This window comes from Rhinopithecus roxellana, chromosome 1, assembly GCF_007565055.1.
Source record: "Rhinopithecus roxellana isolate Shanxi Qingling chromosome 1, ASM756505v1, whole genome shotgun sequence".
In the NCBI taxonomy this organism is placed as follows: domain Eukaryota; kingdom Metazoa; phylum Chordata; class Mammalia; order Primates; family Cercopithecidae; genus Rhinopithecus; species Rhinopithecus roxellana.
This window is the reverse complement of record NC_044549.1, coordinates 44,982,417-44,997,314: the sequence shown is the minus strand read 5'-3', so window position 1 is coordinate 44,997,314 and position 14,898 is coordinate 44,982,417. Positions and strand designations below refer to the sequence as shown.

General features: G+C 46.2%; 1 protein-coding gene across 5 annotated transcripts in view; it reads right to left on the bottom strand.

The window, feature by feature from the left end:
• KALRN (kalirin RhoGEF kinase) overlaps positions 1 to 10,987 on the bottom strand; it is a 707,465-nt gene extending 696,478 nt beyond the window's left edge. For 2 of the 5 annotated variants that reach the window (XM_030942195.1, XM_030942198.1), the window contains exon 1: positions 9,457 to 9,952. In XM_030942195.1, coding sequence (XP_030798055.1) covers positions 9,457 to 9,529 — 73 coding nt within the window. In that variant the 5' untranslated portion in view covers positions 9,530 to 9,952. Of the gene's footprint in view, positions 1 to 9,456 lie in introns of all 5 variants that reach the window. The other 3 variants (XM_030942180.1, XM_030942185.1, XM_030942189.1) reach the window with 3 other exon arrangements.
• Positions 10,988 to 14,898: the final 3,911 nt, after the last annotated feature.

The window sequence follows — 14,898 nt, the reverse complement described above, 5'->3', positions numbered from 1 at the left end:
GTATCTACAATTCTGTCTTTGGCACTCTGCCCTTAATTCTGTGTATGCTTTTCATTTATTATATCATCCATTTTGATAGCTCCAGCCACAACTTCTTTTAGATAGCTCCCAATCTATATTTCCAGATCTGGCCTCCCTCCAAAGCTCCAGACTCCCTTCATTATCCGCCTACTGAATCCACACCTCCCTTAGCTATTTCACTGACACCTGAAATGCAACATGTCCCAAAGCAAATTCTCCAAATCTCCCCTCTTCCCCTGCCTCCCCACAGCTGCTCCTCCTCTTCCCAGCTCCTGACTTTCATTAAGGGTACCTCTGTTCTCCCAGTCACTCAAACTCTAAACTTTGGAGTAATCTTGGGTTCCTATCTCTTTCTTGACACATCAACATCCAAGATGCCAGGTCCTATAGACTCTGCTTCCCGAAGTAACTCATATCCATCCCCTCCTCTCCATTTCTGCTGCTGCTTCTCAAGTTCAGACCCTCCTACTCTATCGTAGTGATCTCCTAACCCATCCCCAACCAACAGTCCCTCCCCTACTCCAATAGGCCCTCCACAGGGCTGCCAGATTTATCTTTCTTATCATGTCATTTTTAGTGGCTTCCCAGAGCCAACTGCTGAAAGACCAAATTCATTGGCCTTCCATTCAACGCCTTCATGATCTAGGAGCCTAGTAAATGTTTGATAAAGCAATCAACTAATCAACCTGGTTGCCACCTCCTGAGTCTCATCTCCCATTGATCCTCCACCAGCCTCCTCTGAGTCACATAAACTGGACCATTTACTGCCCCTAAATATGCTATGAATATTCACACCTCCTTTCAATGCTGTTTTAACCTGGGATCACAACACTTTCTGTCTTCCCTGTCCAAACCATACCAATCATATGTCTCAGATCAAGGAGAAGTAGCCACTCCCTTAAGTGTACAGAGTGTCTGCCACTTTTCACTTATACTTGTTTATCTGTTGCATCCATATTCCCTAGCTAGTGTCCAGCTCCCTTCTAATAATGTGATGGGGCAGATGGGGAGGAGAGAAAGCTAATTTTACAGTTTCTTCTTTACCTCCCTGAATTAATTCCTCTGTCCACCCATTTGATTCTTTCTGTTCCCTTTCTCCTAGGCAGACACAATTTCAAGCAGCTCTATTGATCCAACAGCTCTGTGGCTGTCAGTCATTTCCTAGTTATTTTTGCTGCCAATCATTCATGCACAAAGGAGTGGCAGGAGGAGTCTGAACTGCACGCAGACAGAGAAAAGGAAGGAAGGGCCTGATTCTCTGTGCACACCTGAGGCTCAGCAGAAGTAAGAAGCAAGAACCTTCTCCAGATGGATCGAGCCACATGCCCCACGACCCGGACAGGGACTGGGGCACTGGCATTCTTATACTTATGCAGAGGAGGAGAAAACAGGGGTCCCCTGACCTGCTGTAAAAGGGTGACCCATCCAGTCCCCTTGGGAAACCACAATGAGAATAACTGCATCTCTTCCTGGACTGGAAAGGTCCCATGGAAGTCAGATTAAATAAGACAATACTTGTCAGAAGAGGCACCTAGAGTAACAGAATGTTCAATTTGGAAAGATCTATGTATTTTTGGATAGCACTGTACAACTTATAAAGACTTTTCAGATACAGTATCTTATTTGAGTCTCTCAGGAGCTCTGTAAGGGAAGGGTCGGGGCAGGGGAGCTATTATCCTCATCTTACACAGATGTTAAAGTCATTTGCCCAAGTTATTCATGTAAGTAGAGAGCAAAATGGAGTGTTTACCTCCTGCTCTATTGTCTGGCCTTCTCAGCCTCCTTCATAGACTTTTTGCTCCCCTTTTAACCCCTTATATCCAAGTGCTCCCAGAGGGTGTATATTTATATCCATTTCCATTCCTGTCCCACGTTCTGTTTTTAATGGCTTTATATACTCCCATAGCATGCGTGGTACATGACTATAGTAAACACTTGATAAATATTTTTCAAACAAATGATTTAATGAATGAATGAATGAGAGCCGAGGCCCAAAACCTAGCCTTCTGACGCCACACACAGGCTCCCTGCACTGCATCATGTTGCCTCTCTGGCACCCTCTCACATCCCATGTCAAAAGCCCTGCCCAGCACGCCTTCAAGAGACCTTCAGCCTCTGTTCATCACATTCAATAATTAAAACAGCAGAAACAACAGGGATAACTAGGATTTCTTGTGCTTCTACTGTGTCAGAGACCGCTAGATGCTCCATACATGTTTTTTTTTCCTAGTTAATCCTCTCAACCTGTGAAACAAGCTTTATCAGTCCCATTTTGCAGAAGATGAGGATGAGAGATACTAAATAATTAATGCAAGATCCTACCCCTAGTTAGTGCTGAACCTATTCCATCCAAAGCCTATCATCCTCTGGCTATTCCAGGGTTTCTCCATCTCAGCATTACTGACATTTTGGCACTGGATAATTATTTGTTGTCCTGTGCATTGTAAGATGCTTAGCAGCACCCTTGACCTTTACCCACTAGATGCCAGTAGCAAACCTTCCCCAGGTTATGACACACACAAAAAAAAATGTCTCCAGGCATTGCTAAATGTTCTGTGATGGGGGGTGGGAAGGGGAGAATTACCCTTGTTGAGAACCACTGGGCTATACCATACTGCCCACCTCCAATCCAGCAGTAAACTATCAAATACCAGAACTAGAGAAAACTTTGGAAAGTAAAAAGTGTTCAATTCCAACATCTAAGAAGAACCTCTAGTTCACCCGTTATAGTGTTTTACTGATTTTATTTATAGTCAGGAAGATTTTCTTACTTATCAGCTAATTTATTTCTGTAGCTTCAGTTTATTCTAAAACCGCCTTTCATCCCTCAAGGGATTATCAAATACGACGGGAGAGAATGTACCAGTAATAAAGTTATTGGTGATTTGTGGCACAAGGATGAAGCAAAGCTTGCCAAATCTTATAGAGGTGGACCTGGATGTCACTGATATGTTCTAAAATATATTAATAGTAGAAATAGCCTATACAAAATATAGCATTAGAAATATTAACAACATTCCCTCTCCAGAACCACAAAGTCTTCCCAATACTCCCCCAAAGGCTCCTGAAAAATGGGGTAACCAAAAGCCCAGTTCATAATGGGTGAAAGTGGAGGAGATCAAGAAGGGACAATAAGCATTAAATTAAGCATCGTGTTTACACTCTGGAGCATCAAGCATAACTTAAAAAAAAAAAAAAAAGATGTTTTTCCTTTGCTGCAAAAGAAAGCTCAGGAAGAAAGAGACTCCTCCCTTTTTAGGTACCTGGCAATCTACAGACTGGGCGGTGATATTTACTCAAAGAACTGCGTACAAGCCGGGTGCGCTGGCTCAAGCCTGTAATCCCAGCACTTTGGGAGGCCGAGACGGGCGGATCACGAGGTCAGGAGATCAAGACCATCCTGGCTAACACGGTGAAACCCCGTCTCTACTAAAAAAACACATAAAAACGAGCCAGGCGACGTGGCGGGCGCCTGTAGTCCCAGCTACTCGGGAGGCTGAGGCAGGAGAATGGCGTAAACCCGGGAGGCGGAGCTTGCAGTGGGCTGAGATCCAGCCACTGCACTCCAGCCTGGGCCACAGAGCGAGACTCCGTCTCAAAAAAAAAAAAAAAAAAGAATTGCGTACAAACATAGATTGTTATTCCAAAATCTCCTTTCTATATGATCTGGACATGACAACAGTTTAAGTTTCCCTATCTAGATGTGATAGGATTCTTATTTAAGAAAAAAGTTTAAGGAATCATACAGTGAATACAAACAAACCATCACTTAGATTCAATAGCTGCTTATATTTTGCCAAGTTTGCTTTATATATTGTGAGGAGGCATTTTTTGATTAATCACAAGGTTTTAAAAAGATCCTTTTTCTTATCTCCAAAGAACAAATAACTTCAATAGGGGAGACAAGTCTTCATGTATGAAAAGGCTAAATAACAATATAATACTGATGAAGTGAGAAAATGAGTGCAGACAGTGAGTAATTCAAAGGGCTGTCATCGTGAGCTGTGAAAGCTCCCAGAAGAAGGTAGGGCTCAAGTCTTAAAGACTGTGTTGGATTTGGAGGATGCGGGGGTGGTTGATCCAAGGAGATTGTGAATGCAGGCGCCCTTGGGCAGTGTGTGGAGAGCACCCTGGCTAGAGCTGAGCTGTGAGGTCGACACTTGACCCTGAAGGCACTAGGGGGTCAATGAAGGTCCAAGTGGCAAGCAGTGGTGTGATGAAAGTAGTGCTTTAGGAAGTGTAAAGTGTCTGCAGGTCCAACTTAGAGTGGGGCTAAGGGAACAGCTTCTAAGGGATGAGAATGAGGGCCAGGAAAGGAGTCCATTGGGGGGCATATGGGGCCTGGCCTGGGGCCATGCCCTCTGGATGAACAACAAGGGCTAACTATGAAAGATAATCCAACAGGGTTTGTTGGAGGAGAGAGATTCCTCACAGGCAATACCAAGGTTTTAAATATCATGACTGGAAGAGTGAAGACGTCACTTATAGAATTAAGAAAGTCAAGAGGAAAAGCTAGTTTGGAAAGCTGGAAAGACAGAGTTGAGTTTGAGATTGGCCGAAGCCCAAGTAACCACAAACACTTCAACTGAAAATGTCTAGAGTCACAGAACCAATGCTCAACAGAAGGACAGAGGTAGAAAATATCTCCACATCACTCGCTTTTCATTTATCTTCTTACTTTTTTTCCTTTGCACCTTAAAGAAAAAGGTTTTTCTGCTGGTCACCAAAGCTAAGCTCTTACTTTTGTTAGGAAACCGACTCTTATCTCATTTCTTCAGGTATCAAACTCTACACTTGTTCTAGCCTCCTCAGTTTTTCATCTCCACACATTCTCTCCCTGTCACCTCCAAACCTGCTGTGACTCGAACAAAAAACAAAAATTCCTTTTCTAGATACTAATGTCCCTTCTGGCTAAGCACACACCTCTTTTTCCTTTCACTGATCAACTCTGCAAGTAGCTGATTCCCACTCACCACCCCAAATCCCTCCTCTGAACACCTCTTCTAATCGTGTGCTCCTGGAGCGTGCAGGGTCTTTCTTTCTTTCATCATGCCCCAGCACTCCTCCTGCTCAACCTGTCTGCAGCCTGTCATCACATCAGAGCCCACACTGACTCCCTGGGGTCTCCAGGATCAAGTCTCCTCTGCTGCCACTTCTGCAATAAGAATTTCTACCCCAAAATCTAACTTTCGCCCTTCCCTTTCTTCCTCTACTCCTTCCCTCTGAGAGCAGATGCATTCACAAAGCTTCAGCCGCATCCAACCTTCCAAATCAACATCAACAGCCCTAGCCTCTAGCCCATGCTCCTGTCTTGGGTCTCACATTTCCAACTGCTGACAAAACAACTCCACCTGGATTTCCCTGAGTCGCCCTCCATGCTTCATGTCCAAAGCTAACATTATTATCTGCCCTGCAAAACCAGTTCCTGTCTTCAACCAGCCCACACCTGTCCATCAGTCAGACACTGTCAGTCCTCTGGGCTCCTCAACCCACATACTTCAGTTTCCTCATGGGTTTCATTTTCCTCTCCCTCATCAGATTATCAACAAGTCCCCACATTCATACCTCTAAAAATGTGTCTCGAGGTCATCCCTGACTCCCCATCCTTTCTGCCACCAACCCAGACCAAGGCTCCTCCCCCTCAGCTCCGGATCACTTTTGCATCTCCCTAGATTCTACCCTTCTTTTGTCCACTTATTCAATCATATTACCCCAGATTAACCTTTCCAAACACTTTCTTCATGATGTGTCATTGCTCAAGAATCCATAATTCAGTAGGGACTGCCTCTGAATCAAATCCAGTCTCCACTCTTGTGCTTTCAAGACTCTCCCTATTTGACCCTGCCCACTTCTCCAATCCTGTTTCCCACTCCTCACTAACCTACATCTTCCTCTGTGTCAGCCCAGGCTCTTCAATGCCCAAACTCCCATGTGCCACTGCCCATTCTCCATTCACCCTTCAAGGACCACCCTAGGTTCCACCTCCCCTGTATTTCTGCCAACTTTTTAACTTGTAGCACCACAATGCTTAGCAATTAATCTTTAATTGAACGGTAATTGTCATTCTTCTTCAAAATTTGATAACACAGACCACTTCAAATATTTCTTTTGTGTTCCACAGCACCCTGGACAGCAGAAGGCTCTAGTGAGAAATGAATAGTTATTTTTGATTGGCTGGTCAATTGGTTTCTGGTCCCAGTTATCAGTTCCCATATCTCCCTTCCTCTGCCTCCTAAGTATGATCAATAAAATTATTGTAACGCACTTTCTCAGGCTTGGCACAGAGAATTCCCAGGAAGACAATCTGGAGTCTACCAATCTAGAATCGTAGGCTGGGTAGGGTGGGGGTGTCTGTGTCCATGTGCACACAGGGAAGTGAGATTTAGGGAATCTAGCTTAACCAATTGGTCAAGGGATTGAAATACCAAAATAATCAGGAGAGGACAAGTAAGGAACCAAAATGACAGAATAAGTTGAAATACGCCTAATTAGAAGCACAGTACGCCAGAATTTTGACAAAGCAATTTCCAGTTCGGTCCTTGTGCATACAAAATTTTCCATCAGAAAGAAAGGGGTAACCCTGGTGCGAGGGACTTTGAAAATTTGTTTGAAGGTTTCTCAGATGTTCAATTGAATACATTTATAATCTATCCAGCCTATCAGGTACAGTGCTATATTCCATAGAGATGGGGAATCAGAAGGGAGAAGGTTTAGAAACACGGCTTTTCTAAGCTTAAGACTCTCCACCAACGCATATGTTTATTGCAGCACTGTTCACAATAGCAAAGACACGGAATCAACCTAAATGCCCATAAACGGCAGACTAGATAAACAAAATGTGGTACATGTACACCATGGAATACTATGCAGCCACAAAAAAGAATAAGATCATGCCCTTTGCAGCAACATGGATGAGGTGGGGGCCATTATCCTAAGCAAACTAACACAGGAACAGAAAACCAAATATTGCATGTTCTCACTTATAAGTGGGAGCTAAACAGTGAAAACACATGGACACAAAGAGAGGAATAACAAACACAGGAGACTACTTGAGGGTGGAGGGTGAGTGGACAGAGAAAATCAGAAAAAATACTTGTCAGGTACTATGCTTATTACTGAGGTAATGAAATAATCTGTATACCAAACCCCTGTGACACACTTTACCTATATAACCTGCACTTCTACCCCTGAAGCTAAAAATTAACAACAAAAAAAGAAGAATCCCCAGCAAGAGCCTAGGCTAGAGACCACAAGTGTGGTGAGAGTCAGTGAGCCAAGCACAGAGGGTCACACAGGGTGGGTGTAGTCCTTGACCTATCCCCTCTTGCAACATGTTACAGGTCATCAGTCATTTCCAGCCTTATGCACCAAGGACTTAACCTTTCTCTGATACCAAGTGCACGTTCAGCCACTGGGCTGCCCAAGGAGGAGGGAGAATATTCCCAACATAGGAGTCCCACAGGAGACTGACCCGAGTCTGCTATTTATTTTGTGATTTGAGCCAGGGTTCGATAATGTGTGCCATATATTGTGTTTTGAAAGGCCCTGGGAAAAGTTACACATTGGACTGTTATTGGCCATTAACACCATTAACACTGTGTGAATTTATTGTCAGAAATAAACAAGCCTCCAGGAACTGAGCTCTGCTACAGGTGCCTGGAACAGAAAATGAACAGGACCTAGTGTTTGGATGATACAAAGGGGAAAGAGGAGTGGGCACCAAAAGGTAAAAGTGGGGTCCTGAAAGGAAAGGTGGAAAGGCTCACACTTCAAGATTTTTCCCCCAGAGCTAAGAAAATGCAGACTTTTGCCCCAGTTGGGAGGCAAGGGGGATCAGCTGGGTTTTTGATTGACCGGTCAATTTGTTTCTAGCCCCAGTTATGAGTTCCCATATCTTCCCTCCTCTGCTTCATAATGAGTATTTCTGGATATCACTTAGCCCCCAGAACCTTGTCCCTAGATTCCACGTCTTTAGAATCCATGTTTTTGGGTGCTGGGCTGTTTGTGTATGAGAGAGAAGAAAGCAGAGAGAGAAAATATAATCCATGTCTCAGGAAGAGGAAGAAGGGAAGGAAGGAGGAAGAGAAGAAAGGTAGGCTTAGGCCTGGGAAGCAGAATAGAACGACAGGGGATCCCTCTGATTTCCCCAGACCCTGGCAGCAGCTCCTGTCCTCCAGCTTCTTCCTCTGCACATCAACTAGAGAATGAACATATGAGCCAATCAAGTCTTGACTTCCAAAGCCACAAGTCTCCCCCGCAAAGCACCCCACCCCCTTCCCTAGAGATGACCTCCAGGGCAAGGTAACAGGGTTAGGAAACAGATGGATGCGCAGAGGCCCTCCAGAGCTAACCTGACCCGTGACCCCCACCAGTTCATGTCCTCTAATCCAACTTTCCAAAAGGGAGAGCAGATGCATGGGGACCCGGTAACTTACTGGACTCTTTGGGACAAAGATTCCAGACAAAATGGTTTCAGACATGTGGGGAGATGGGGAGCTACACACAGAAGCTGGTGGAAGCCACAGGTACAGGGAGATGGGGAATCCCCGGCCATCAGAGAAACAGGGTCACAGGTGGTGGAAAACGAGGATGGTCAGTACCGGTTCCAGGGAGGGACTGTGTAGCCAGGGAGCAGGAGGAGCAATGGGTCGGGACATGGACGATGGCAGGGGCGCAAAGAGCTAGAAAGACATCTCAGGGCTCTACACCTCACAGCAAGCAGAGACTTAGTGGGTGTGTATGAGAGGGACGCTAACTCACACTTCCAGGAATGAGTAATTCTTATGAATAGCTCCTCCGTTCCCAGAACTGAAGAGGAGGACAAGGGGAAGGTCCGAGGCGCCCACCGCCCTCCCAGCCGGGTCTGCCTCTTAAGTCAGAGGGGCCAGCTCCCCACACGCACCAGGCGAGACCGATGTGGTCCGCCCCGCTCCTGTCAGTCTGCAGCCGGCGCGGCTCCCGGTCCCCGCCGCCCCTCTGTGCACATCAGGGCCCCGGGCCCCCGACGGCGAGGAGGGGTGCCTGCCCAGGGCTGCCGCCCGGAGCCCCGCTGACAGGCACGGGGGAGGGGGAGCCAAGGGAGGGGCCGGGACGCCGGTAGCCGGAGCGGCGCGCTGCAAAGTGAGCCAACACCGCCCATCTCCGCGCTCCGGGAGAAGGCGGCCCGAGGGGACCGCCTCCCGCCTCCCCAACACAGACTCCCGCAACTGGGATGAAGGCGGAGGGGCGCGGAGTTCCCAGCCCCCACGCCCTCCCCAAACGCAGCCAGCACTGCCATAACAACCAGAATCTCGGCAACTCCCGCCCCGACGCCGAGGGGCCACTGCCCCCCAACACGCACACCGCAGCAAAGCCCTCCTTCCCCAAACTTGTCCGAGACGCCGCGTCCGAGGCAGCAGCCTTCAGCCCCGGCCCCCCGCGCCCTGTCCAGCTTACCTGTCCGGAAAAAGGCGTCCACGTCCGAGTCGGCTGCTCCTCCTTCCTCTGCTGCTCCCTCAGGGGGGTTCATGACTGTGGGAGGGCGTCTGAGGGCAGCCGGGGGCCGGAGAAGCCTGGGGCCGAGGGCTGCTAGGCGCCCGATGGGCGGAGGGCGCGGGGCGCAGCGGCCGCGGCCGCAGAGCTGGCGGCCGCGGGGCTTCGAGGGCGGGCGCTGGGCAGTGAGGCTGGGGCAGAGAACGCCGAGCCTCCCTCAGGCGGAGGCGCGCGGCGGGCTAGGGGTGCCTGCCGCCAGCTCCCCCATGGTACCCCTTCCCCAGGGCGCTGGCCGCCTGCTGTCTGGCTGGGGCCGGGAACCGAGGCCGAGGTGCGGGCTGCCTGGGCGCCCGCTGTCCCCCAGCAGCGGCAGCTGGCTCTCCTGCTCGCCCGTCTGCCTGTCTCTATTGTTCAGCCCTGCTCCGCTCTCTCCTCTTTATTTTTCCTCCTCCCTCCCACCCTCCCTGTCTCTCTACCTCCTCCCTCCCTCGCTCACTCGCTCACTCGCTACCTCCCTCCTTCGCTCGCTCGCTCGCTCTCTGGCTCCCCCTCTGGCTCCCGCCGCCGCCGCCGCCGCCGCCGCCTCCCCAGCTCCTTCCCCGGCTCCCGCTCCCTCAGTCCCGGCCAACAATGACCCCTGGAGCGCCGAGCTGAACTGAAGCTCTGGCCCGGGCCGAGGGCTCGCTGCGGGCCCCCGGCGGCGCCGACGCCCCCTGTCCCAGCTTCCCCGCGCCGGCCTCCCAGGGAGCGAAGCCTGAGTCCCGAGCTATTGTTCGAGGCTGTGCTAGGCCGGCTTCCTGAGCTCGGCAGGAAAAGCCCGGGCGGAGGAGGGGGCGGGGCCGCCGGGCGAGCCCGGGGCTGCAGGGCGCAAGCCAGGCTAGTCCGGGGGCTCTACGGCCCGGGCGCTGCGCGCTCAGCTTCTACGCTCGCGACGCCGGTGCTCCACCCGGCCCCGCGGCCACCTCCTCCGCCCACTCCACTCCCAGGTGTATGAGGGGAACACCAGGCTGCCCGCCCGCCTTCTCCGGATCTTCAGATCGGTCCCCAAGCTGGACTGACCTGTCCCTAGAGGCCGGCCTTTCTTCCCCTCCTTCCTGATGAACTCTCTTCTGTCTCCCTGCCCTCCTGAGCCTCTCACATTTTCCTCACCAGCTCGCCACAGTTTCTCTCCTTTTTGTCTTTTCTCGTCCTTTTCCCCTTTTCAGCGCCCCTTTAAACATCTCCGCCTGTCTCTGTGACTCTTTGTCCAGTTTAATGCTCCTGTGATGTCTCCCTGCCTATCTCTCCCTCCCTCGGTCACTCTCTTGTCCCTCGTTTGTCTCTGTCCTGCCTCCGTACTTGGCCCGTATCTCCGTGCTCCTCTTGGACAGCTGTCAAAACTCTCTAATCCCTGGGGCCTTCTCGGTTTTGTTCTTCTCCCTCATGTGAATGGAGAGATCCAGTTGGCCAGGAGAAAGGAGGTGTTACAGCAAGCTGAATTTCAATTAAAGTGGGAAGAGGGCCTGGGGAGGAGTGGGGATGACTGCAAAAAAGAAAACAGATGCTGTATGGGGTAATTAATACGGTGATTGTATTGTGCCCATCAGTTTTTAAGTAATAATTAAACAATAATTATCCAGTAGTGTGTTTGTGGTTCTAGTGACTGCAGAGCCCACCAAACAGAGGGTCTTTAAGACCTGAGTACTTAATAAAGTCTGCGCTGTTTGCTGTTGCCTCATCCAGACAGATGGATAAGTGGCGGCCTGACCTAATGAGTTAAAACACGCCTAATAGGAAAACCAGGTACTTGTCTGAAGTTGATGACTGCAACCCATCAGACAGAATCTCCTGGATCTGTTTGTCTCTGGTAACCTATTTGGTTCCACCTCTCTCTGGGGGCCAAGGCAACTGGGGCCTATGCAGATCCACCAACTGGGTAACCCTAGCAGCAGATAAAATGAATTAAATTAGTTTTTAGTGAACACTTTCTGGCTCCCGGTACTCATCACGTTCTTCACTGACACAAATAGTCTAATTTTTTTTTCACCCATTAAAAAAAAAGTACCTGTTTCCAACTTTGGATACACCTATCAGATGTGTCTCCAACCTTGAGTACATCTATCAGACCTCTGTAGTGACTCTGATATCACAAGTTCACTGCCCTGAGATCTAATTCATCTGGCCCTAGTATTTTGAACTGGCTTAAGATGCCCCTTTGCCTATGCCTTTTCTGACAATGAAAATACTTCTCATTTGTCTTTTCAAAATCTTTCTTCCCCTTAATCCTCTGCCTAACCCCTGGTCTGCTCCCCTACACCTTACACACATATGTGATGGCAGAGCTGCTATTAATTAATTGCCACCATTGTGCAGCTAAAGAATCAGTGGCCTGGCAAGGCATTAGCTCATCCCAATTCAGAAGAAACATTACATTTTTAGAGGAAGGGTCATATCAAAATCTCAAGATATAGACAAGAATGGGGGAACACCTTATATAACGACAAACTTTTTGAGAGGAAATTTGGCAATTTCTATTTAAGTGTTAAATGTTCATGGCTATATTAATATCGAAGAAGACTTCAGAGCAAAGAATATTACCAGGGATAAAGAGGGACATTTCAATTCATCAAGTAGACATAACAATCCTAAGAGTGTTTGCATCTAATAAGACAGCTTCAAAGTAACTGAAGCAAAACTGATAGGACTGCAAGGAGAAATATAAAAATTTATAATTATAGTCAATTTAATATCTGTAAAATGCAGTAATTAATAGAATAAGGAGACAGATCATCAGTAAAGATATGGAAGACTTGAACAATGCTATCAACCAACCTAACCTAATTGACATTTATAGAATATTCCACCTTATAATAGCAGATACACATTTTTCAAATGCACAGGTAGCATTTATCAAGATAAATCATATGCTAAGCCATAAAACAAATCTCAATAAATTTAAAAGGATTAAAATCATGCAAAGTGGTATATAAATTATACCTAAGTTGGTTTTTAAAAAAAAAATCATGCAGAGTATGTTCTCTGACCACAATAGAATTAAACTAGAAATCAATAACAAAAAGAATCCAGAAAAACCTCCCAAATATTTGGAAAGTAAATAACATACTTCTAAATAACACATGAGCTACTAAGAATTCAAAGGATGGGCTGGGCACCATGGCTCATGTCTGTAATTCCAACACTTTGGAATGCTGAGGCCAGGGGATCACTTGAGGCCAGGAGTTTGAGACCAGACTGACCAATATGGCGAAACCCATCTCTACTAAAAATACAAAAATTAGTCGGGCATGGTAGCGCATGCCTGTAATCCCAGCTACTCTAGTGGTTGAGGCATGAGAATCACTTGAACCCAGGAAGTAGAGGTTGCAGTGAACCAAGATTGTGCCACTGCACTTTAGCCTGGGCGACACACTGAGATTTTGTCCCCTGCCGGCCCCCACCAAAAAAAGAATTCAAAGGGGGATATTAGAAAGAATCTCAAAGTGAATAAAAATGAAAACACATTACATAAAAATCTGTGGGATGCAGCTAAGGCAGTCTAAATCTGTGGGATGCAGCTAAAGCAGAAAGAAATTTATAGTGCTAAATACCTATTTTGAAAATAAAGATCTCCCATCAATAAGCTCCTATTCTACTGTAAGAGCAAGTGAAATCAAAGTGGAAGAACAAAAATAAAAAAGATCAGAGCAGAAGGCAATAAAATAGCAGGAAAACAAAAGAAAAAAATCAATGAAACTAAAGTGGGTTCTTTGAGAAGATCAATAAAATAAAAAAACCTCCACCCAGACTGATCAGAAAATAAGAGAAAAATCTCAAATTACTGCTAGCAGGAACAAGAGAGGTGACATCACTACAAATTCTATAAATGTGAAAATAATAATAAGGGAATATTATAAACAACTTTATGCCAACAAATTTGACAACTTTCATAAGATGGACACAAACTACTAAAGTTCACTCAAGGAGAAATTGCTAACTTAAATAGCTATTTATCTACTAAAGAAATTAAATTTGTAGCTTAAAAGCTTCCCCCGCACACACCCACACACAAAACAACTCAAGATTCATATGGCTTTTTTGGTAAATTTATGAAACATTTAAAGAAGAAATAATATCAATTCCACAAAAACTCTTCCAGAAAAGTGGAAAGGAGGAAATATTTCCCAACTACTTCTATGAGGCCAGCATTATTCTGATGCCAAAACTAAACAAAGGCCACATAAGAAAAAAAAATGTAGACTACTTCCTTAGGAATATTTATTAGGAATAAAATTTTAAACAAAATTTTAGCAAATAAAATCCACAATATATAAAAAGGATAATACGTCATGACCAAGTGGGTTTATCCCACATATACAAGGTTGGTCTAACATTTGGAAAACTATTCAATGTAACTTACATGTTATGGGTTGAATTGTATTTCCCAAAAAAGGCATGTTAAAGTCCTAACCCCTGGTAGCTGTGAAAGTGGCCTTATTTGGAAATAAGGTGTTTGCAGATATAATCAAGTTTGGATATGGTCACTAGGATGGACCCTAATCCAATATGACTGGTGTCCCCATAAGAAGAAAAAAAAAAAAAAAAAAAAAACTCCATATGAAGACAGAGAAGACAGAGACACATAAGGAAAAATGCCATGTAATGGCAGAGGCAGAGATTGGAGTGACGCAGCAGCAAAGAATACCAAGAACTGACAGCCACCACCAGAAGCTAGGAAGAAGCAAAGAAAGATTCTACCTGGAGTCTCAGAGGGAGCACGGCCATTCTAACACTTGATTTCAGGCTTCTTCTCTCCAGAACTCTGACAGAATAAATTTCTATTATTTTAAGCTACCCAGTTTGCACTAGTTTGTTACAGCAGCCCTAGGAAACCAATATACCATATTTAAAAAGCAATGCCAGTCAGAGCGTGGTGGCTTATGCCTGTAATCCTAGCACTTTGGGAGACCAAGGTGGGCAAATCACTTGATCCCAGGAGATTGAGACCAGCCTGGGAGACATGGCATAACCCATCTCTACAAAAAATACAAAAAGTAGCCAGGCCTGGTGGCATGAGAGTCAGATCCTGTCTCAAAAAATAAAATTAAATTAAAATTTAAAAAAGCAATACCATGTAATCATCTAAGTAAATGCAGGAAAATAATTTGACAAAATTCAATATCCATTTCTGAACAAAACTCTCAGCAAACTAGGAATAGAAGGGGCTCTCTTAATAAAGGGCATCTACCAAAAATCTGTAGTTAACAGCAAGCTTTTTCCCTAAGATCAAAGGATGGCAAGATGTCTACTCCTACCCCTATTCAATGTACTGGATGTACAGTGCAATAAGAAAAAGAAATTAAAGGCACCCAGATTGAAGAGGAAGAGGTAAAACTGTCTGTATTCAAAGATGATATGATTGCCATTTAG